Here is a 23,377-nt window from a genome sequence, read left to right on the forward strand (position 1 = left end):
CACGCACACAGCTTGTGCTTGAACATGGGCCGCCGTATATAAAGACGGCGGGCTTCCACGGAGCTGCAGAATCCTATCACATCCGCTTTGCGACCTTTTTTCTCGAGTAGCATGGCAAACAGCTCTGACGTGTATGGAGGCCCGCTCGAAGATGGCACCTCAATCTTCACGCATCTTGCTGAAGGTCTCGCCAAAAACGCTGATGGATTGGCTGTGATCACTGTGCACCAATCAGCCGACCATCTTTCTGAGCTCACCACCTGCAAAACGAGTCTGGACCCCAGTGGCACGGGGGCAGGCGATGCATCTACTCGCAACTGCCTGGCATGGACTTACAATCAGCTACATGCGGCTGCCGTCAAGCTGGCAATTGGCCTGCAACAACGGGGCATCCAACCAGGCATGCGGATCGCGACATTCATACCGAACCGCGTGGAATACCCGCTACTATTGTGGATGTCTACACTGCTCCGCGTAACGCTCTGCTCTCTCGATCCTGGTGCAACTCAACCTCCTCGTGAAGCTGAACTGGAGTCATTCCTGACTAGATTGAAACCCGATGCCGTCGTAGTGCTGGATTCGTCTGCTGGCATGCAAGTTAATTCTGTTCTTTCGAGACTAAGTCTACCGGCCCCAAAAGTCAAGATTGTTCTCGATGGCGGACCTCGCGAGAATTGGACTACCATTATCGACCTTGCGAGATCTGTCAAGACGAATGAAAGCGAGTCGGAAGCACTCGTTGAATCTGCTCTGCATGATGATCCGAACAGGACAAGCTTCATACTCTTTACTTCAGGCACCTCTTCCGGCCGGCCAAAAGGCTGCGTCCGCCGCGTGGCTGGCACAACTAATTCACTCCATATTCTGCGATGGGGCGACGAGTTCCATGCTAAATCGCGAGTGGTGGTTTCGACTGCCAATTTTCGCGTCATCTGTCCGACACTACATCTTTCTGCCTGGAAAGCCGGTGCTTGCGCAGTCATGCCCGATCCCACGAAGGGCGTTCAAGGAACGATGCAGGCGATCCGTGAGCATGAGATCACATTCTTACTCTTCATCCCAGCTCTCTTACATGCTTTTGTCGCAGAGCTGCAAACAACAGGGAAGTCTCTGGACTCAAGTAGTATTAAAGCGGTCGTATTAGGAGGAGACGTGGTGACACGCGACCTTATGTTCAAAGCAGAGAAGACTTTCCCGCAAGCCAATATTTTCGCCACGCATGGTATGACAGAAGGAGACAGTCTATTCGAGTGGCCTTTCTTGAATAGTACCAATGGTGTGGAAAGCATTCCCTACTTCAAGGATATTTGCCCGCTGGGTAAAGTGGCAAAAGGCGCTCATCTCCGCATTCGTGATACGGGCACTGGGAAAATTACTCGCAGAGGCGAGCCTGGAGAATTGGTTGCGCACTGTAAGAGTATCATCAAGCACTATCTCGACCACACAAACGAAGAAGCCTTTCTGCAAGACGAAGAAGACGGTAAACAGTGGTTCCGGACAGGCGATTTGGCTGTCATCAACGAGGACGGGCTGATCTATATTCTTGGCCGCATTAAAGATATAATCATGCGAGCTGCTATACCGATCACGCCTGCAGCACTTGAAAACTGCATTGCAGTTTTCACGGGCTCCTCGGCGGCGGTCCTGGCGTGGCCGCACGCCACTCTTGGACAAGTCCCGTTCGCTGTCGTTGAGGACTTGCATGGCAAGACAGCAGAAGACGTTAAGAGCCAGGTATTGACGATGTTCGGGAAAGACTACGCATTGGAAGGGGTGGTGACTTTACGACAATTAGGCTTAAATTCGTGGCCATTGAACGCTACAGGAAAACTTATGAAGCTGGAGTTGATGCCAAAGGTGGAGGAGTATTTGAACACAACATCTCTGACCCCGACGAGATGAGGATATAGGGAAAAGCGCAAAGAGAACAAAGTTGAGAAATGGAAATCATTCATTGAAATTCCTCCTCACATCTCCCCATTCATCGACGACCATAAACATCAACAACCGAAACGCTACGATGTGTCTTTCCGACAGAAGACGACTGCCGCAATTCACTCTTCTTCGCTTCCCATAAAGCAAGAAAGTCCTTTGCTAGGACCCACTTATCAGTGCCCTTTTCTGGAGCATCTGCTTGCTTTTCGAGCGCGGCCTGCGCAGCCTCTACCATGTGGATTGTCCTTGCAATACACCGTTCGACATTAATGTCTAATTTTGCGTCGTCAGCAGCTGTTTGTCCCACGACGGAGATGAATTCCACAACGCGATCCTGTCGCTTATTCTTTTTGAGTGCTTGGGATGTTTCTCTGGCACGATCCATCATCCATTCCATGCGATTTGCTCCGGCCGGCGGAGAGGGTGGTGGGGAGACACTGGCGGATCGGGACTTCATTATAGATAAGCTGATGATGTAGGGTTTGAAGGGAATTGACTGGTCAGACCTGCTGATGAATGTTAAAGGAGAAATGAAACTAGATCGCTGCGTGTTGCATGATATCGCAGAAGGAGAACAAGAACAGATGTAGGAGACACTATCAAAGAGCTATTAATGGCACATGGACCAGAGGAAACAATGGCAGGTTGCTTCTTGGCATCTGGACAAAGAGATAGTGCTGGACAAGGAAGAATTAAGCACCAATGACAAGAGCTTTGAGAGATTCTGGAGATGGTATTCGTGCGAGAGTTCGTTGGAAAGTAGTTTGGAGTGTATTAAATTTGAGAACGAGTCATACCTGATGACTTACCTGCAAACTTACACTGGTAAATGCTGTCATACATGCTAGATCATGCACTGCTTGTCAGATGTCTTTCAAAGACATGGAGATCAAGATCCCACACCCGGCTCTATCGTGAGCTTGGCGTGCTTGAGCTTACAGCAGGAGTGCTGGCAGGACGGGGAATCCGCGACACGCTACGCAAGCTGACACTGGTGGTCGCTGTCGACGCGGTCGATGCGGAGGTAGATGTAGAACTGCTCGATGTGGAAGCAACGGAGGCCGGCCGTGGGATCCGTGAGGGGCAAGGAGAGGCGGCCAGTGGCTTATACTCATCGATTGTCTGCATCACATCCACCAACAATCGGTTAGTCCGCTCAATCTTGTAACCTTGGAGCTTTCGGCCAAGGCTGCCGGTGTACTGCTTCGCGCGGGCATGATCTTCTTCGGCTGCTTCGGACGGAGTGAGCTCGAATGGCAGGAGCTTAGGGCGGTCGAGTTGTGCCTGTGCAGTCTCGATCAGCGTTGTAGTCTTGGCAATAGCACGCTCCAGTCTGAGTCGCTCCTCGAAATCGAGCGATTTGGGAAGCACAGGAGGTGGAGCAGCAGCGACGACAGGGACAACTCTTCGGGCTCGATTCATGTAATACTCGAGGTAGCTCACACCAGGTGGCGGTATATCGAGGGGTCTGCTGTTGTCCGACATTGGGGTTCTTCTGTTTGTTGTTAAGTTGAGTTGGCTGTGTGTCAGAAGGAGATTCTGTCTGTCGTAGAGTATCTGTCGAAGAAATCGAGATGCTAAGGGACAGGATAGTAGAGTTTTATGAAGAGTGTGCGAGCAGTATCAAAGGCATTGTCTGCTTCGCACAAAGCATGTTCTCGTAGTTTTCTTTGTGCTGCATTCATTGTATGCCGCCTTTGATGATGCATGTCGATGCATGTCGATGTGGCCAGCTCGAAAGATATGTGGATGGTCGGCATGTGAGAGGATCCGTCTGATGGTGAAAGGCAATTGACCACGTCAGCCGACCCGCTCGTCGCAGTGCAATAATGTCCCGATGGCGGTGGGTGAGGGGCGGAGCGGCAGCAGAGGTGAAACGACGATGATGATTGCCGCAGCCACTCGATGCTCCGCCACAGCGCCCGTCTATTTCCATCTGCAGGACCGGACCCCTTCTCAGCCTTGCAGACACACGCGCTGTACACGAACCGCTGCTGCATCTTTTTCGGTGCCTTTGTTGAATGCCGTCACGCCCGTTGCGCCTCGACCATCGCCGCAACTGCTCACGCACACGCATCCACCAACATTGGACCACTTGGCGAGCTGCGTAAGGCAGAACCCTGCACGCAACGCGCAATCAGCGCCTGCCACCTTCCGAAGCCAAAGCCACGACTGGGGACCGAGCACCAAAAGTCGGCCTATTCTTCCATTTTACAGACATCACCCTCCCACCGTACACACCACAGTCGCTACACATCTCGCCCGTCATGGCGGCGCATGACTACTACACGAACAACACCCACAACTACTACAACGCCACTCCTTACGACAACTACTCTTACCGAAACGATGCGCCTCTCCCACCCGTCCCCCAGCAACCGCAGTCGCCTTTAGATGACCGCGCGGGTCTGTACACACATCAGGCGCCACAGCACAGCTACCCTGGAGCGAGCGGGAGGAACCACCAAGATGGAGATCCCTTTGACGACGGCAATGCGATTCCACTAGACGGAAGGAAACCGAACAAATACGATTCAACAAACACAGTCTCGCCCGTGTTACCGCATGAGCAGGATGACCCTTTTGTGCGCGACGCAGACCCTCGGAGGAAGAGACGGCGTACGGATGGTATTGCGCCTCCCAAGCAGGGCTGGTTCAAAGGGAGGATTACATGGATGGTCTTTATCCTGACATTTGCCCAGATCGTGGTCTTCGTGGCGGAGTTGATCAGGAATGGTGTCCTCACTGGTACCCCTATCGCGATTAAGCCGTCATTCAATCCCATGATTGGCCCTTCGCCATATGTGCTGATCAACATGGGAGCGCGGTATCAGCCCTGCATGCACACCATGCCCGGCGTCCAGGACAATGCGGTGCCCATTTCATGGCCCTGTCCGAACGCAACTGCGACCACTGGCGACAGTGTTACATGTCAGTTGTCAGATCTCTGTGGTTTCGATGCCGATCAGAACCCGCGCGTGAATGGGACGCTGGACGACAAACCTGCTCCCAATCAATGGTGGCGCTTTATTGTGCCCATTTTCCTTCACGCTGGCATTATCCATATTGGCTTCAACATGCTACTGCAGCTAACGCTGGGCCGAGACGTGGAATTGCTGATTGGTAGCATCCGCTTTGCCATTTTGTACTTCGCCTCTGGCATCTTTGGCTTCATCTTGGGCGGCAACTTCGCTGCTACGGGCATAGCATCCACTGGAGCTTCGGGCAGCTTGTTTGGCATATTAGCCATCACTCTGCTCGACCTACTGTACACATGGAAGGAGCGAAGGAGTCCAGCCAAGGATTTGATGTTCATCTTCATCGACGTGGTCATCGCATTCGTGCTCGGTCTTCTACCTGGACTGGACAACTTCTCGCATATCGGAGGTTTCTTGATGGGACTGGTACTGGGTGTTTGTCTTTTGCGTTCACCTACCGCCATCGGGCAACGTACATCAGACCCCATGTACACCCATGTTGCCGATCAAAACGATCGAAATGCAACACTCAAGGCCTTCGTCAAGGATCCTGTTGGCCATTTCAAGGGCCGGAAGGGTGTCTGGTGGGCGTGGTGGCTGGTCCGCGCAATTGCTCTAGTCGGAGCACTGATCGCTTTCATTTTACTCTTGAAGAACTTTTACGAATGGCGTGGCGGGTGTTCTTGGTGCAAATATTTGTCATGCCTTCCTATCAAGGTGGGCGACACAGATTGGTGTAGCATTGGCAACCTAGACTTCACCAGTACGACCACCAATAGTACCTCGAAACGCAGTCTCCTGGAGTTGACGAGGGATGTTTTTGAGTTGCAGAATTGAACGGAAAGACTGCTCGTACTGAATGCGAGTCTGAAATGGGCAGAAAGCTACGCTGAGCGCACACGGTACTCGGTGAAGCGAAGACCAAGAAACAGGGATATTTATTGTGTTTTAGCGAGGCGCTGGGGTTTTAACGACAGAGCGGGCCAACGGCATCGCCTATTGAAGGGCATGCATATGTAAAAGATCTGATCCATTTATGCATCGGGCGAAGGAAACGAGCACAACTTGCACGAGACCCATGGGCGTGAAAGTCTATTAGCATGCAATTGATGAGTGAGACCCCAAACCTTTTCTTGCTTACCTGAAAACTATAACATATCAGCTTCATCCGCTACAATTTTCCGCTTACCTGTTGCTAGCATATGCCACCATATCAACCGACGCGAGATGCACTACTGCACGCCGCCCCTCACACGAATCCCGCATCACGGAAGCTCGAGCAGGTCGTTAGACGTTTCAATTTGCAACCTCATGTCAGAAGACGGCAGACCAGCACGCCGACAACAATGTTCCTCCGAATCGCAGGTGGCTTACTGACAGCCTGGATCATCTCTCACATCTACAAAATCACCTATAACCACTTCTTCCAGCCACTATCTCGCTTCCCCGGCCCAAAAGCAGTTTCCACAGGCTGGTACAAAGCTTATCAAGAAATCTATCTCGCCCGCAACTGGTTCGATGTCCTGAAAGAACTCCACGCTTCCTATGGCGAAATCGTTCGCGTTGGACCAAACGAATTACATTTCTGCTCTCCTACCGCATACCATGAAATCTACAATAACATGAATCGCTGGGATAAAGACGAAGTACTTTATACTTCTTTCGGCGAGGACGCGAGCTCGTTTGGGTATGTAAAGTATCGGGATGCGAAAATGAGGAAAGATGTTTTGGCTCCGATGTTTTCGAGACGAGCGATTTCGGAATTGCAGGGTGTTGTGAAGGAGAAGATGGTGAGACTGTGTGGGGCTTTGGAGAGGAATTGGAAGGAGGGGAAATCGAGTGATGTTTTGTTTGCTTTGAGGTGTTTTACGTTGGATACGATTGTGGAGTATTGTTTTGCGAAGGATGTGGAGAGTACGGAGGTGGAGGACTTTCAGGTACGTGGATTTCTTTCAACAAGAAGAGGGTTGGAGTGTGATAGTATGCTGACTGAGCTGCCTCTCAGGCTCCGGTTGTGGTGGCTATGGATGCTTCTTTGCCTAGCTTCATCCTGTTCAAGCACTTTTCCCTGCTTCGAAAAACTGTCTTTGGGCTTCCGGGCTGGTTGACGAGATTGAGTAATCCGGCACTGGCTGGCTTGGTCGATTTGCACGAACTGCTCAGTGCCCAGGTCAACGAGGTGGTGCAGAATCCAGCGTCATTGCAGAAGAGTCCTCATCCAACGATTTATCATCGACTCATGGATCCAGAACTCAACACAGCAGCAGGCATCCCTCCACCCAAAAGTCTCTTCGAGGAGGCACTGGCTCTAGTCTTCGGCGCTGTTGACTCCGCCGCGAACACGACTATGCTGGGGACATATCACGTTTTGCAAAATTCCGATATCAAACGACGACTTCTGGAAGAACTCGAGACAGCATGGAAGTCGACATTGAACTCCAAAGCTTCCGACGAGTCCAGCAACGAAGACAAACTCTCATCGATCCCCTCAATCGAAACCCTCGAACGCCTCCCATACCTCACAGCCATAATCAAAGAATCTCTCCGTCTCTCCCCAGGCGTCCCACACCCCCTGTCAAGAGTCACACCATCGACCGGAGCAACAATCAGCAACCAACACATCCCACCAGGAACCGTTATCGGAATGTCACATCTATTCGTCCACTATTCTCCCGAATGCTTCTCTTCACCCGAGACGTTCGACCCAGAGCGCTGGCTTCGACCCGACAGTGCCGCACTAGAAAAATGGCTAGTGCCATTCTCTCGTGGACCAAGAGCATGCCTAGGACTCACGTTGGCCATGTGCGAATTGTACTTCGCATTTGCTCTATTGTTCTGGGGATTTGATCTCCAATTGGACGGGACGAAAAAAGAGCATCTTGCGTATCGAGAGTGCTTTCTGCCTTCGTTTCGGGAGCCACATATGCGGGCTTTCTGTAAGCCCGTCGTGAGATGAGAGATTGTCAGCATTTTCTTGAGGATGAATGTGCTTATCAGGCAGGAACTTTGTGAAGCTGAATGTCATGTAGGACCATCGTCGTAACCGATGGCAGCCTGAAATTTCGTCTCTGTATGGAACACAACATCTATCGCTCAGTCGCGCTGTCTTTTTGTAATAACACAAATCTCGTTTACTCGCACAAACCTTCGGATCGCTTCCGATTCTTGTTACATACATAGGGATTTCGGGAGGGTATCGTATTCAAGGCAGGTATCGCCATGAGAGGTCACCTTGACCGATCTCGAGATGGGCAGGCAATTACTCTCTCGAGACGTCACGGCCGAAAAGCGAGGACTTCACCCAGTCCATGATGACCAAGATGCGGTTGCGTGCTGCGTCGTCGTTAGCTTAACATCGAGATGTGTGCGAATTGTGTGAACTTACTGCTGAAGCACATGCTCAAGTATGCCGATCGCCAGAACAAGTAGGTCAATTGTCCTCCACTTGCAAGGTTTCCAGTGAGCCAAGAGATATCAGCAACGGCCTTTTCACTGCCAATGTATGCCAAGGATCCTTGATGCGAGTACTCGAATGGGCCCATTTGCTGCACGCGGCGCAGACGCTTTTGAAGATCTTTGATCTGCTCAAACACCTTATTGCGGGCCTCCTGGTTTGCTGCCTTTTCTTGGTCTTCCGAGAGTACCTTGAGCTTGGCCTCGATCTCTTCGGTCTTAGCCATCTGGTTGAACAGGCGCGCCAGGAAGCTACCTTCTTGAGAGGCGACTTGTGCAGTCGGTGCGTAGTTCGCAACGGCGCAGTCACCGACAGCCCAGATGTTCTCAGCGCCCTTCACAACAAGGTACTCATTGACTGCCAATCCACGTCTAGAGTCTTTCTGTGCGGGAATTTGATTCATGAGATCTTTCACGATAGGTCGAACCGCGTTTCCAGTGGCCCACACGAGCAAACCGTAAGGAATCTTCTCAGTGACCTTTTGTCCCTCGGCGTTGGTGTATTCGGCTTCGATGTGCTCTGCCTCCACCTTCTTAACCATTGTCTTTGTGCGAATATCGATGGTCTCCTCCTTGAACGTCTTTTCGGTGTAATCAATCAAACTCTTGGAGAATGAGGGCAGAACAGATGGCAGAGCTTCGATGAGAGTGACGTGGAAGTTGTCCTGAATCTCGGGCATCCACTTCTTGAGGTCATCCTCGAAGAAATCTTGCAATTCACCGGCGAACTCGACGCCCGTTGGACCACCACCGACCACAACCATATGCAGCAGACGCTTACGCTCCTCTGGCGATTGGTCCTTGAACGAGGCAGTCTCACAGCAGTCCATGATTCGCTTTCGAATACGTTGTGCATCACCGACTTCCTTCAAGAAGCAGCCGTGCTCGCGCACACCAGGAATTCCAAAGGTGGCGTTCTCAGCACCAACACCGACCACCAGCATGTCGAAGGGGACCTGATTCGATGAAACGCTGCCCTTGACCTCGGAGTCATCATTGATGTAGACAACCTTCTTTTCGTAGTCGATCTTGGTCGCTTCAGCTTCATAGTATTTGACCTGAGTCTTCTTGTGGCGAAGGAAGTTGCGGATGGGCTCCATGATGCTGCGGTGCTCGATGGTGCCGGTGGTACATGATGGGAGGAGCGGGGTGAACAGGAAGTAGTTTCGTGGGGAGATGACGACGACATTGTAGTTTTCGGTATCGAGCTTCTTCAAGAGCGAGACAGAGCCCCAGCCGGTGCCTAAATGCAATCAGTATGCGCATTGCCAATATATCCATGACGCGCCCTCAACCTACCCAGCACGACCAATGTCTTCTTATTCGGATCTTGTTCAGCCTGTTCAGCGGGATTGCGGTCGACGTAGATGGTGTAGCCCGTGTAGATTAGAGTGCCAGCAAGAGAGAGATATGTGAGTCGCCAGGTCCACTTCAGGAAACGCCATGATCCCTTCTTTACCTGCTGCTTATCTGGCAGCTTGTCTGACACCTTGTCGGCGAAGCCCCTCTGAAGCTGCAGTCGAGGGATCTGTGTCGTCGTCCGAGTCGCATTGGCAGCTCGAAGTGGCTGTTGGAATGGCGTGGTCCTCTGCGCAGTCGCGAATCCGCGCTGGCCGGCCAGCTTCAAGCCCATCGACGCGCTCAACCGAGCCAGCGGCCTGGCAGCGGCTGGAGTCGCCATTGTAGGCAGCAGCAGTAGCGGCGATGCCGGAAATGGGAACACAGGTGGATTGTAGTTGTCGCGCTGCTGTGTTGGGGGAAAAGAGCTGCACCCAGGGACTGCAATCTTTTGTCAACGACGTCCGAGCTTCTACGTCTTCGGCGCGACGGCGCTACTCGCTCATCAGCTAAATCGAGCAGACCGGGCCGCCGGATCCGCGCGTGCGATGCTTGTCTGCTTGGCTCGAACGCTGGTGAATTGGGGATCTATAGTGAAGGCGTCACCAACGATAAGGACATGTCGTGATAGCGTGTTTGCTTATACTACTGAGTTCGTCGAGGTGGAAAGCGACGACATCAAAGAAATTCGTCTCGTTATCTGATCGACAAGCATCGCTGGCACTTATCTTCCAGTTGTGACGACAATGACGCCATCTGCTCCATCGGCGCCAATGAGTGAGACAAGGCGAAGGTAGACCGAACAACAGCGAACATCACTCATCATCTGTGAACATGTGTCTTCTGTTTCTCACAGAGAATCTCTATAGACCTTCCATCCGAGCAATTATGTTCCCAATCCCCGATGCTCCGTATCCTACACACGCAAAACGAATATTCTTCTATGCTCCTGGGCAAACCATTGCACTGTCGATGCCTCCATACGCCGTCGTCCATCATCGTCCATTGAAGATCAGAATCGCAACTCCGGGTATCCATAAACAAATCGCCTTGAGGCGAAAACTCTTTCAGACTTCCGTACAGCGCAGAGGGAACCTGTGTCATCGTCCTAGTACTCCAATGCACGCCATTGCTGCGGCGAGGACCATCGTTCCTAATGAGATATATGCTGATCGCATTGTGCTAGACGGGCTGGGCAATGTATCGAACGGACTTCCCTGCCCGCTGTAATCGTTGCTGCTGGTCTGCCCATTACCACGAGAGCTTGTCGCCGCTGGCGTTGCCGGGCTCGAGCTGTCAACGAGTATGGTAGTTTGCTCAGTGGCTGTTGGGACTGGGCTGCTCGATGTGACGGTCTCACTCGTACTCGCCGTACTTGCCGAACTTGTGGAACTCGTCGCTGTGCTGGATGTACTCGGAGCGCTTTGGGTGCGGCTTCTCGTGGTCGGGGCTTGGCTCGAGGTGGTTTCGGTGTCATGGTCTGGTGCTTTGGCGGAGCTCCCACAAAGAGCCTTTGGTCCGTTGCCAGCGAGGAATTGTGTGAGGATTGGAAAATCTTTGAGGTCTGCGTTGTCGCAAGCGTCTTGAACCCTCTGTTCCATGTCCTGCATGCCTTGCGCGCAGGCTGGACTGCAACCATTGCCGCCTTGTGGAAAATCTTCCGCCACGCATCCGCTGATGGTCGCCGTATAGACCTTCGCACAGGCAGCAGGTAGACTCGATGGGTCTGGATCGTTCTTGTTAGATTTGAAGTTGCTCAGGCTCACTGTCGCGAATGCCACCGCGGGAAGCGCCAGCAGCGCTGCGGCTCCATCCAAGCGCATATCGCGATGCGAACGGCCAATGTCTTGGATGATGCTGATGATGTTGCGATGGACGCAGAGCGCGCGCGAACGGCTTCGAGCCTCGTGCTGAAGCGGCAGCTACCGCGAGACTCGAGAGATGGATGCTTGCAATGTCGTTGATGAGTTTCGCGGCCGCACCTGCCGTCCTTAATTTCACCGTAGCGATCGAATGCCTTACTCGTGAGTAATGGACGAGCGGCAGCACCTGGCTGCAAGGGGGTCGATGAATCTCAATTGCTGATGGACTTCTGGAAATGTTGCTGCGCTGGTATGTGGAAACAACGCGAGCGGAGAATCAGTGTGCCGCCGCAACGGAAGGTGCTGTTCACGACGGAAAGGAAAGTATAACAAAATGACCGCCCGCGATTCGTGCTATTGCAGTCCTGTCATACAGCAACTTGAGAAGAGTGAAAAAGCGAATTTGTTGGTCGTCGCCAGACCCGTGGCACTCGCCTTCTGGTCAACAATTCATTCCAGTCTGGCGTGCCGCGCTCAGCACTCGAGCGAGCTGCACAGCAAACACTCCGCGCTCAAAACGTGAGACGCACATGTAGAGGCTCTTCTCATTCGACCTGCAGGCACAGCGACGAGCAAATCAGAACGCGAGACCATGTCGCCGAACAGTGCTGACAGGGATGTGAGGTCAACATGAAACCGTTTCAGGTCGAGATGCCTCGGGCCGCTACTTACGGCCAACGTCATTCGTGCTATCCGTTGCCATTGCCTCTCAATTTCCCATATCATGGACTTCACACTGACAAATTCCTCCTTCATCATAATGCTGAGCTAACACTCCCTCAGCCTCGACAGCTATCGCTGCACATACTGTTCGCCATTGCTGGAAACTCCGCTCTGACACTAGTGACCGGTGGAAAAACTTAAGCGCCGTGAGCGTCCGTCTACAGAGCCTCGGGTTTCAGCCATACGAACCGACAACCATACGATCAGTACACATTCGCACGCTTCGTATCATGCCTGAATTGTGCGACAGTTTTTCATACAGTGCATCGGCAGCTGAGTCTTAACCTTGATTCTCGCCGGATCGGAGAATTCGCACCTCAAGAGCCCATACAGCATACCACATGAACGCCAAGACCACATTGTGTAGTAGCGCTGGCTGCGTCCCATAAGCCATGTCAAAGCACCAGCAAACCAACTTTTCGTCGCGTCAACGCATTACCTGATCTTGGAAAATCTGTTCAAGATTCCACACATACCATCATACCAGAAAAGCGAATTTTCGACCCAGCGCGCGTGGGGACGATGTGACGTGTGCCCGACTGCAAAACTTCGACCCGACACCAGTGGTGGGGCCCTTTAGCGGCGGAGTTTCTTCAGAGCCACCAGAAGCACGGCCGCGCGAGAGAGTGCAGTCTTCGCATCAGCCTCATCCCGAGCGTCACCCGCTAGAAGTGCGAGTGTGTACCTTGACCACGAAACCCCAGGCTCGAGGCTCGCAGTTCTTCACTACACGTTAAGTTGACAAAGTTCGATCGGATTTGGAAATTTTCGTTTCATTGATTCGTGTTGCAGATTCATAGTCTGCGAACTTGGGTATCGTCGTGATGAGCTCTCCCTAAACTTCTGGTGTCTACCCAGGACAACGACTGACGTGCCTGTTTCTCTATGTAAATTACAGTTTAGCGCTCAACGCCCGTAAATGATGTGTGAGGACAGCCAATTGGCGCTGTCTCATTCAATTTTTAATGCCAAAACACTGTGCACTAATCCGCTTCAACTGTTGGAAGCTTGGCTCCAGCGCCCAAAATGTATTCGCTCGAACGCATCAAATCTGTGGTGAAATATGTACATGAGGAAGATGGTCGTGTAATCGTGGCCTCCATCACGCAACCAGTCCGCTCAATGCAGAGGTGGCAGAGATTGTTGCTGCGGGAAGTTGGGCCAGCGATGGACAGGGGTCATCTCCTGAGGTTGGTTGCCATCGAGCCAAAGATTTTGGCCGACGTATGGTAGGCGCCCTGTATGATGGGTAGTTCTGCCAAGAGGTTGATACTGCATCTGGTTGAGCTCGATATTGTTCGGCCGGGCTTGTGTGGCACCAGATGGTGGCGGGTACAGCAGCGTGGACACGTGATGTACGGGCCGATATGGCGATGCTCGCTGTTGGAGGAAATAGCTCGGCGAGATTTGTGTAGGGGCGTGCAATGTTGTAGCAGGCTGAGGCGCAGTGCCATTTGGCGATGCTGCAGCCGAGGCCTCATGTTGTGGGCTGTGGTGTCTCGACGCCTGCTGGGAATGAGAGACGTACTGCTGAGAGGATCCGGCTGAGGACGGTGGCTGAGAGGCATGCGCCGGGTTGCTTGTCGTTGGGTAGACCATAGCCATAGCCCTGGCTGGCACGCTCATAGGAGGGAGTTGCTGGCTCTGTGAGATCTGAGAGTATCCACCGCTACTGGCCGCTTGCGATCCTGGCATGTTCAGGCTGGGCAGAGTCAATCGCGGAATGGGTGCTCCAAGGTTCGACTGGGCGGGCAAAGTCGTATATCGGTTGGGCGATGTATAGTTGCGGGTATTGGCAAGGCGCTTCGCTGGTGGTTCTGATGCACCCTCTTCACGGGCACGCTTCACGCCTGCTTGCTGCATGACTCGCACGTCGAAGTTTCCCAATGGCGATGGCGCTGGTGTTGGACCTAGCTGACCATTTACAGCTGGAGCTGCATGCTGTGCGGAATCATTGTGATAAGGAGGCGACGCCTGATTCGAAGCCGGAGGAGAAGGCAGCGCTGGTGGCAAGTGCAGCGAAGACGCCGGAGGTAGAATTGGTGCCAATTGAGCCCTGACTGGAACTGGTCGAGTAGCGTGATCGAAGAAAGAGGCGAACTTGCCCAGAAGGGATTGCCACTGAGCCCAGTCCTGCTCAGACGTGAAGAGATTGTACTTCATGTTGCTCAGGAACTCGACCTCCATAATATGCACCTCAGCGACGTTGATGCCAGATACCTCAGCCCACGTCTTGTTCGTATACGTATTGTCGTCCAGAAATTTGTTCCCCAACATCAGGGCCACAGTGAGCAGTCTGTACTCACTGCCAGGCTTACCCCTTACTGTAGGATTCAGTTTCTTCAGTCGATAGATGAACAGCAATGCCAGTATGACCACATTCTGTGCAACGCACGTAGTCGAGAGTATCGTGGTAACCCATTTTCGAAATCCAGTTGTCGGCTTAGCATCGGCAGTGAGTGATCTCGAGTTGGCAAGGACGATTGGGGATTCTTCGACCTGCTGCAAGAGTTCTGAGGATTCGAACCAAAATAGGCATGTTATCTGCAATTAATCAGTACTATGCCCTATTCACATTATCCCATTCCGACTGACCTGTGCAGCAAGCTCTGATAAACTGCCCCCACTATCATTCACCGACCGTGGTATTTGGAAGTTCGCGGCAATGGCATTGTGGTATGGTGATCCTCGCCTTTGCTGGGACGAGTCAATCGCTGGTTCGATGGGACCCTGTTGGGGAGACGCTCGTCCATTGCCATGTGGTATTGATGCTTCCGGAGCCTGGTACGAATTCGTTGGAGCTCGATATGCGGGCTTCGACCGCGAGAGGTCTAGGTGATTTTGGCTGTAATCCCCAGCCTGGAAGCTCATGGGCCGTGAAGAATGCACGCCACTCATCTCAGGCGGAGGAGTCAATGCCCGATTGAGGTCGTGAGCTCGAGCTTGTGACGCCCAGCTGTCCCGTGATCGATCGTAGGCGTGAATGTGTGATGCCGGACAGTCTTTGGAGGAGACGAAAGGGTCTCGAAAGCGGATCGCCGTGTCGACATACATTGGAGTCGGTGCGGAGACGGAGTTGCTGGTGGTGAGTGAGGTGAATTGCGGGCAGCGGGGACCGTGGCTACGATGTGGTCATTGGGAGCTGCCCAGGTGGTGGACGAGTGGATGACGGAGAAGAAGAACAATCAGAGCAGGAGGTGGAAGTGCAGGGCCAGACGGCAGTGCCGCACGGTTGCACGTCAGTGGGCCAAGTGAGGTTCAGTCGTGTCGTGGTCCGGCGGCGGCGGCAGGAGCAGCAACAGCGTCAGGCGCGCGGTGGTGATGGGAGCAGGGCAGGCGGGCGGCAGTGGCAGCGGTCGGCTTCGTTATTGTTGTTGTGCTGGACGATGGCGGATGATTGCTTCAGCAAGGGGCGGCGGCAGCGAGGTGCAGAGGCATGCGTGCCAGATGTGCAGTGCAGCAGCGGCAGCAGCAGGAGGAGGAGCAATGGAAGTGTGGTGCACATCCACAACACCGAGACTTGGTGATGAGGCGGCAGGATAGCGAGGGCGCGCGCGCCGGCGCATGCTACTAGCGTCAGTGATCAAGGTCTAGGTTGGTAAGTGTATGGAGCAAATAGCCATGCGATCATGGCGTCGGAGCACGAAGCGCACACGCTCGCTCCTTGGGACAGGAACGCTGCTGCTGGCGATGCTCAGCAGAGAGAGAGAAAGGCTCAGCAGGTACGTGTGGAGCGGCCGTGCGCTGCGGGCTGCGGCCTGCGGGCGGGTCGTTGGCGTGCGAGTCTGTTGTGGTGAGGCAGCTGCGGCAAGCGGCTGCCGCGTTGTCGATGCGATGGATGGCATGGGCCCCAAATCGCCTGCCCGCCCATGGCCCCAAGCCGAAGCGTGAGATCCATCCATCCACCCATTCGCCTCCACCGCGGTACTGCCTGCCTGCCTGGGCGCTGGTCTGTCTGTCTGTCTGTCTGCGCCGTGCCCATCCCAGCCGTGCCCGTAGCAGTCGCAGCAGCAGTAGCAGTACGGTAATAGCCAGAGTAGACTGTACACACGCGGCAATCAGCGACGGCGGTGGCATCAGCAACAGCATCAGCAACTCCAGTACAGTATGAGTGACATCGCCCAGGCTCAAGCTTCCCGAGCGCAGCAGCAGCAGCAGGCCGGGCTCGCGACCGTGGGCACGCCTCGCAGCAGCAGAAAGTGAATCAGATCGCTTCGTCGGCCTCGCTGCCACCCCCAAAAAAGGCTGATCCCAATTCAGCAGATTGATGAGGGTCGTCCAGCGGCGTGAGGTAAGACCGTACAGCTCGAGACCAGTCCCGCCGGAGCCTAATCCCGTGCGCGGTCCCACTGCTTCTGACACTCGCCCGTCGCAACCGTCATGCACGCCCAGCGCGAGAGGGAAACGTTGCTGCGGTGGATGAGGTTGACCGTGATGACGCTCGCGCGCCTGCAAAGGTCTGGCACCTCCTCGTCCCAGCAAGCCCGTAGGCGAGCGAGGTAGCCGATGCCGCTAGTCACAGCGCCCCCCCAGCACCACGGCTCACAACTGGGCAGTCAGCTCGCTGGGAAACTCTACTGCCAGCCAACGACTGGCCGCTGAGACCACCCCAGAATTTCGATAGCATGTCTCATTAAGTGCTAATCGCCCGCGGAAATGGATGTCATCTGACGACACGCCTGCTCAAACAAATCTTCTGCATTCGCCCACAGGGTTGCGTGCGCCTGCGAGCTGCTCGCAATTCCGCCCTTCCCTGCCCACCAGCAGGCCGACAGCCGCGACAGCAAAGTAGCCGCACCACGCCATGGCACAGAGCAGAGCATGAGGTGAGAGCCACGGCGACCACGACTTTTGCGGCGTCTTCGCACGCATGCTCCGCGCCGTGTGTGGCCGGCCTCCCTGAAAGCTTGACCGAAGTGGGTGCTGCACTGTCGCGCCGGTGTTCGCCAGAAGCGTGCATCCAAGCCCTCGTTCATGCCGTCAGGAGGCGACATCATGTCCCCGGTGGTGCTGGACCTCCGTGCATGAGACGCGGAAGGATCTGGCTGGTCATCTTCACGAACAAAGTCCCAGAGAGCTATGAGACGATCGAGCTAAGCGTCGCTGCTCCACCCATGCACGGCCTGCCAATCAGGGGCGCGCTCGTACTGCTACCAAGAGAGTCAGTTGCAGGTCGATGTGCGAAAGCCAAAATGTTGCCCGAAAGGAAGCCCCTCGTCCGGCACGCATGGACGGTGACCAAGACAACAGATGGCGTTCGTGTCAAGCCCGCTGCCTCGTCCATACCACCTTCGGCCCTCTCATTTTTAGCGTGCGCGAGGGCGCAGCGCCGTGCGGTGGAGACGCGTACGTCCACCAAGTGCAAGTGCATGCAGCACTCCTCCGGCGCGTTGGCAAACGATGCGGTGGAAGTCACGAGCTCCGAGGCGTCGGATCTGATGATGCAGCCACAAAGTCGATACATTTCAGACCAGGAATGTCTCTTGCATTCCGCTGAGCAAGGTCCCTTGGGAGACGATTCTCATTATTACTTGCCCCCTCCGGCCAGCTGCACACCTGACACAAAGTGTGGTGCGACGGATAGACTCCTCGCAACAAACAATATCGTGCTGATCCTGTCTTCCGTGTTCCGTCTTGTTGGCGAACCTGCTTGGCATCCATGCCAAAAGCTGTCGCTGTCGCTTTGTCGGTCACGACGCGCCACGCCACCGCTGACCGTGAAAGTACCTGCGTAGTTCGCCGACATCAGACATCACGTACTGGCGACACGCCAATCAGCGCGGCTGCTTTGGTCGCCACTTGGCAGGGCTAAACTGTAGGCATGCCTGGCAATGTATCACTCTCACGACAGCTTATCCGCTGTCGGCCCAGCCGGATTGATGACCTCGACCACGTCTTCGAAATCAATCTGGTGCTTGCACTAACCCTCAATGCGGCAATTGTGCAGTCTGGGCGCCTCCAGTAACGCCTCCACCACAACGATCCACCCTTTTCGCTGCTGCTACTGTGTGAACGTTCGTCACGTCCTGCATCACCGGAAGCGGCGTCGTCGATAAGAGATTTTCTGATCGTCTAGTCCTACCACGGCGCTTTGCAAATTTCTTGTTTACACGGGCTGATGCAAGCGAGCTGACGAACAACTGGATCGGGTTGCACGGCTGTGCTTTGGACTGCATGACTTCTGATCTACACTGGTGAGCGCTGTCCGGGAAAAGGCGTTGTGAGACTCGCGAAGTATGCGCCTTCCTTGGTATCCCACAATAATCGTTCCATCTCGCAGCGCAGCGCAGCATACTTTCCGCCATGGATCGCAGGGCTTTGCACATGTCATACACATCTCGGCTGGAGCTTCGTTTCACAAATAACACATGCTTCACGGTCATGCTCGACACCGATACGCAGGTTGCTGATCAGTACTTCGAGAAATTCGCGAATGTGCCGTCAAGTGCCCATGTTTGCAGTGGCATGAGCTGAGACATGTGCCACTTCATGCGTTTCGGGACCGGGTGGCATGCAAAGGACTAAGGGGACAGCGGTCGATCGTCCATAAAGCGCAAATCCGCCTCATCACTCGGGATGGTACCTTCTCTAGCTGGGCGGGTGTTAGGCATTGTTCCATACACGTGCAGATGCTGGCTGAACGGGTCGGAGATTCCTCGTACTGGGAGTGCGGCGCAAGTGCTGATGCGTCGTCGCAGCGATGGATGGACATGCTGGCTGGCGGCACCCACCACCGCTGCTACACTTCGTTCATGTCCGCTGGTGTCCAACGTGATATGAAGTGGGCCCGGGCCTGTTCGAGAGACGAGGAGCAGCAGAAGCAATGCAGGAATTCGTAATGCACCTGGTCCAATCATCAGTCATGCAGTGCAAGGTTCACTAGTCATGGCTCGCTGGAGTACATCGGGAAGTCACAGACTACATGCCATCTGTTTTAGCACGATGAATCTCTCGCGTGTGGCACGTCTCGAAGGCGCATCGTATGGCCAGCTGAAGCGCCGATTGCTCTGCGAGACGGCTGCCCGGCGGTCCACTACTGTCCCCGTCCACGTACCATCGTACTGTGGCACAGTGCGAGATGCATTTCGGGGCGACGCAGCAGGCTGCGTGTCACACGGAGCGAGATGCCAGGGCGCCAAGTGGCCATCGTTCTGCGCCTTCGCACCAGCTTTTGAAAACGTCCTTCGCACTCCAGGCCTCGCTCCTTCCGATGTGCAACGCGATTGGAAACTCTGTAAGGATTTGTGGATAGCCGCCCTTCGCTTGCACAATGATTCGACACCCGGCCAGTGTTTGCCTTCGTCATCCTTACGAGCTGCTAAAAGCACGACGCAGGCGGTACTTCGTCAATCAAAAATTCTTCCCTTGCATGTCTGGGCTGTGATTACCACGGGAGCTCCATATGCCGAGGGCGATGTCTCTCGTACTTCGGCATGTCCCATTTGCGGTCGTCTCCCGTCATCCAAGTGGACTTGCGAGCTGATGAGGCTGTGTCACTCGATAACAGTTGGCTGCTCATCCATAGCGGTCAAGCCATGAGATAGGACGGACTGCTGCACGCCCAGAAATCACCCGCGCACTGCACCTTCGCGCGCCTACTAGTCCTAGAGCACCATTATTAGTCAATCCGCCAGGCATCTGAGACCAACAGTTCATGATCATGCAGTACCCTGAGCGGCCACCGTTCGATGAAGTGACGCCGCCGGTCCTGCTGTTTGTCGGCTGCATACGGATTATTACTGAAGGCATTGCGATATTGAGAGACTAGGTTCTGCCAGATATGACTCTGCGCATCACAACACCAACAACAATTCTAGTGACCCTGCAATATTGTCATGACCGGCCTCTTATTAGCACCCGTGCATTCATGCATCGTAGCATCATCATCATACGTGCACCACCACCTTCGATGCAAGCGGGTATCGTCCTGCGTTGATCGTATCGCACTGTACCATGCAAACAACGTCCAACATCTCCTCAACGCCCCGCCGTGGGCAGAGTGCGTATCCGTGTTGCCCGACGAAAGGATGAGCTCTCGTCGGAGTTGGGCCTAGATGTGCAATTTCTGCGTGAGTTTGCGCGATCATGAGGCAGTCGTATTTCTTCGCCCTGCAGAGCTGCAACTAGTCGATAGCGATGCCTCGTGGTAGGTCGCTTAATGAGCCATCTTCAGACCGAGGCGACGTTCTGAACTTAATCCGGAACCTTCTCGTATGCGCGTGGAAAGTAGTGGGTTTTCTTCGGCACGCAGATTGGAAGTTGGCTGGAGCTGATGAGGAGCACTTCCATCCCACCTTTCCCGCCCTCTTCCTTGGACCTCCACTACACATGTCCATCCGGCTACTGCACACCAGTCTCGCAGGTCCACCCCAGGCTGCTGCAGGCCGGACCTTCCTCTGCTGGCGATCGCGAAAGTCAATCTCATCAACCGTCACGGGCACCTCCTACCGTACAAAGCAGCATCTCCTCGTCAAGCCGTGCCTCGAGACAAGTCGGTGTGAGGACACGCCTCTACTTTTGTCCCGCCTCAACCAAAACTTGTCACCGAAGACCTGAAATTGCTTCTGCGGCCGCGACTGGGCCGTCACGGAGACAGGCAATCGTGGTCCCGCGTAACACCAAATTGGCTGCTTAGGCTTTGTGGCCAGCGCTGCTGACATCCTGCAATCGTGGCTGCGGGCAGCTTTGAGAATGAAAATCTGCCTCTTCCTGCTGCCGGGATGCAGCTTTCCAGCATCATGCGGACAACTGACCTCAAATGTGCTGCTAGGGCTACGCGTAATAATCGGCTGCCTCACGTGTCATGTTCAAGGATCGTGAGTGCATAGGCTTTACCGCACACCTCCTCAAATTCCTTTGTCAGATGCAGCTATCCTCGATTACCGAGCTCGTACCTCACAAATGTTTCTCAGGCTATCCATGACGATGGACGGCGACTGTCACCTGCTCAATCTTGCTGAGGACCGGGCGGATATGTGAGCCAGCGAGGCGATGTCCAATATCGCAATGACAACAATTGCTTCGTCGATCGACCTTGCATCCAGACGTTCCGTATTTATTACCTTCCAACGTGGGTCTCGGACCAGCGACGTCCTTGAGCTCAAGCAGTGGCCTGAAGAGATGCTGGCTGGTACACGCCTCCACATCGCAATTGCCGGTACCATCGAATCCTATCGTGGACGATTCACGGCGCCGCAGATGTCGAAGATACTCGACCGGATACTGAGGCAGAATCTCTAAAGGGTTCCATTTCGCGATCTGCCTGATTATTAATATTTTGCTCTCGGCTGCACGCGACCAGCATTTACCAACATTGAGCAATCCAGGATCTAAGTTGCAGTGCTCAATATTAGCTCGACAAGTCCTGGCCAACTTTGACTAATCTTCCAGAGTTGGCACAGTTTTGTATCGTTGTGATGCTCATTTCCAATTCACTCGATGAGTCCAAGTGTCGCCAATTACTCTTCCGCTAGGGTCCACGTCTTGTACCAGCCATCGGTGCCGGATTGCACTGATCTGCGTTTCTCTTCGACAATCCAGTGCCAGCAACAGTGATCGTACTTTTCCATGCGGCCGTGATCGGATGCTCACGTGAGTAGTGGACACAGCATTCGAGATAACGAAGCATATTCGCTCGTGAGAGAAGGCTGCTGGCGCGATATTGTCTTGAGAACGGCTGTGCAGCCATAGTGCTAAAGAAGCAGCTGGCTTTCGAGAAATAACTTAAGACGCAATTCGATGAATCAGCGACCAGACAACAGATCTTTGTCAGTGCCCAAAAGAAGTTCCGTAATACGACTAAAGGTCAATTGTTTCGGTGCTGGCAAAACTATAAGCGTACCAGATTGTAGCTGCTATGATATCTTCACCTGCTCTTGTTTGTGCGTGCGACCTGTCCACCTAATTCTGCAGTAGCAGCTGCACCAGCACAGCACACTATGCTTACCTTTCAGATCCCCCCGGAGGTAAGTGCAAAAAGACTACGCCTTGCAGCGTTCCGCCTGATTTGGCGAATGCTGTTCGAAATGATGTATACTGCATACAAGCCTGAGATGCCGTTGTTCGAAGATGACCGAGATGCCACATTAGCTGACAGGACCATGAAAGCACTGGGAAAAATGGTCGTCTACCTACCAAGGCTTTTTCGCAGGAGCCTATTTGATGATAGGCATTGCAATCCTATGCTTTGCGTACATTGGAGAGAAACGGGCACGCAGACGAGAAGTGCGTGAAGTCCACAAAGATATAGAAAATTGGCAAAACCCGGTAAGCCCGAGCACTTTGTTGTTCTATAAGCTCGTACTGAATTTTCGCAGGGCATGAAAGAGATCGTCGCTGAGCTGAGATTGTTGAGGCAAGTTATGGCAACTCGAAGAGATCTTTGGGACACCATGCCGCCGAGCTATGAAGATAGTCATGGCAACAGAGTGCAAGCATGGGATATGGAAAAGGGCGGCTCCGACTACATGACCAGCCGGTTTGTCTACGGCGGGCAAACATGTACATGGAATTGGAATTGGAATGAGAGCTAGCACTGCTCCTGTCCACCCTGCAAGGTGAAGCCTTATTGCGGGAGGTTGCCTGGATTCCTCTCTGACAGCATCGAGATAATGAGCAGGCGAAGCGTGTCTCTCAGCAGACAGCACTTTCCAGACCGAGTTCAAGTGGGAAGAAATGATTGCATCCCGCCCGAATTGAGCACACGCTGTATGCTAAGCAATCGGCACTACGAGTTCAGTCGGAACAACACCTGAGATACTTGATCCAGCGTTCGTGATCTGTTTGCCTCACAGCGTTGCTTCAGAGTCAGCGCCTTACTAGATCGCCGAATTTGCGTCTTGTGTTGACTATTCCATCGAATTGTCATGTTCAGTCTCGGCTCTCATGGCAGAAGCGGGATATGGAGGGTAGACAACACAGCACAGCGGCGGTAATTTCGTCTTGTCGACATCAGTAGAGAAATGGCGATAATGTATAGCTGTCGGCCAAAACGGTAAGTTCATGTAGTTCGGTATTGTGGCTGGTGAGCTGTGGCTGCGCCTTAGCAGAAGGGACTGCGGCCAGTTCGGAGGTCTCGACACCAGCGTT

General features: G+C 53.7%; 8 protein-coding genes across 8 annotated transcripts; 4 read left to right on the top strand and 4 right to left on the bottom strand.

Moving 5' to 3' along the window:
• Window positions 1-111: 111 nt before the first annotated feature.
• Window positions 112-1,902, top strand: RHO25_004626 (uncharacterized protein; the record flags this gene model as incomplete). Its single annotated transcript, XM_023595548.2, has 1 exon — window positions 112-1,902. The coding sequence occupies one exon, from the start codon at window positions 112-114 to the stop codon at window positions 1,900-1,902; it is 1,791 nt and encodes a 596-aa protein (XP_023456751.1).
• A 942-nt stretch (window positions 1,903-2,844) lies between these two features.
• RHO25_004627 (uncharacterized protein) lies at window positions 2,845-3,420 on the bottom strand (the record flags this gene model as incomplete). The annotated part of the gene is made up of 1 exon (XM_065602574.1): window positions 2,845-3,420. One exon carries the CDS (start codon window positions 3,418-3,420, stop codon window positions 2,845-2,847), a length of 576 nt encoding a protein of 191 aa, XP_065458646.1.
• A 782-nt stretch (window positions 3,421-4,202) lies between these two features.
• RHO25_004628 (uncharacterized protein) lies at window positions 4,203-5,750 on the top strand (the record flags this gene model as incomplete). Its single annotated transcript, XM_023595549.2, has 1 exon — window positions 4,203-5,750. One exon carries the CDS (start codon window positions 4,203-4,205, stop codon window positions 5,748-5,750), a length of 1,548 nt encoding a protein of 515 aa, XP_023457476.1.
• A 509-nt stretch (window positions 5,751-6,259) lies between these two features.
• On the top strand, window positions 6,260-7,869 carry RHO25_004629 (uncharacterized protein; the record flags this gene model as incomplete). The annotated part of the gene is made up of 2 exons (XM_023595550.1): window positions 6,260-6,850; window positions 6,919-7,869. The coding sequence occupies 2 exons, from the start codon at window positions 6,260-6,262 to the stop codon at window positions 7,867-7,869; spliced, it is 1,542 nt and encodes a 513-aa protein (XP_023457322.1).
• Window positions 7,870-8,172: 303 nt separating this feature from the next.
• NDH2 (External alternative NADH-ubiquinone oxidoreductase mitochondrial) lies at window positions 8,173-10,047 on the bottom strand (the record flags this gene model as incomplete). Its single annotated transcript, XM_023595551.2, has 3 exons — window positions 8,173-8,246; window positions 8,299-9,609; window positions 9,666-10,047. The coding sequence occupies 3 exons, from the start codon at window positions 10,045-10,047 to the stop codon at window positions 8,173-8,175; spliced, it is 1,767 nt and encodes a 588-aa protein (XP_023456742.1).
• A 757-nt stretch (window positions 10,048-10,804) lies between these two features.
• Window positions 10,805-11,527, bottom strand: RHO25_004631 (uncharacterized protein; the record flags this gene model as incomplete). The annotated part of the gene is made up of 1 exon (XM_023595552.1): window positions 10,805-11,527. The coding sequence occupies one exon, from the start codon at window positions 11,525-11,527 to the stop codon at window positions 10,805-10,807; it is 723 nt and encodes a 240-aa protein (XP_023456743.1).
• A 1,881-nt stretch (window positions 11,528-13,408) lies between these two features.
• Window positions 13,409-15,343, bottom strand: RHO25_004632 (uncharacterized protein; the record flags this gene model as incomplete). The annotated part of the gene is made up of 2 exons (XM_023595553.2): window positions 13,409-14,833; window positions 14,885-15,343. The coding sequence occupies 2 exons, from the start codon at window positions 15,341-15,343 to the stop codon at window positions 13,409-13,411; spliced, it is 1,884 nt and encodes a 627-aa protein (XP_023457589.1).
• A 6,884-nt stretch (window positions 15,344-22,227) lies between these two features.
• On the top strand, window positions 22,228-22,821 carry RHO25_004633 (uncharacterized protein; the record flags this gene model as incomplete). The annotated part of the gene is made up of 3 exons (XM_023595554.2): window positions 22,228-22,254; window positions 22,397-22,555; window positions 22,606-22,821. 3 exons carry the CDS (start codon window positions 22,228-22,230, stop codon window positions 22,819-22,821), a joined length of 402 nt encoding a protein of 133 aa, XP_023457588.1.
• Between the last annotated feature and the right edge of the window lie 556 nt (window positions 22,822-23,377).

The sequence above is a fragment of the Cercospora beticola genome, chromosome 3, assembly GCF_033473495.1.
Source record: "Cercospora beticola chromosome 3, complete sequence".
NCBI classification, from domain to species: Eukaryota; Fungi; Ascomycota; class Dothideomycetes; order Mycosphaerellales; family Mycosphaerellaceae; genus Cercospora; species Cercospora beticola.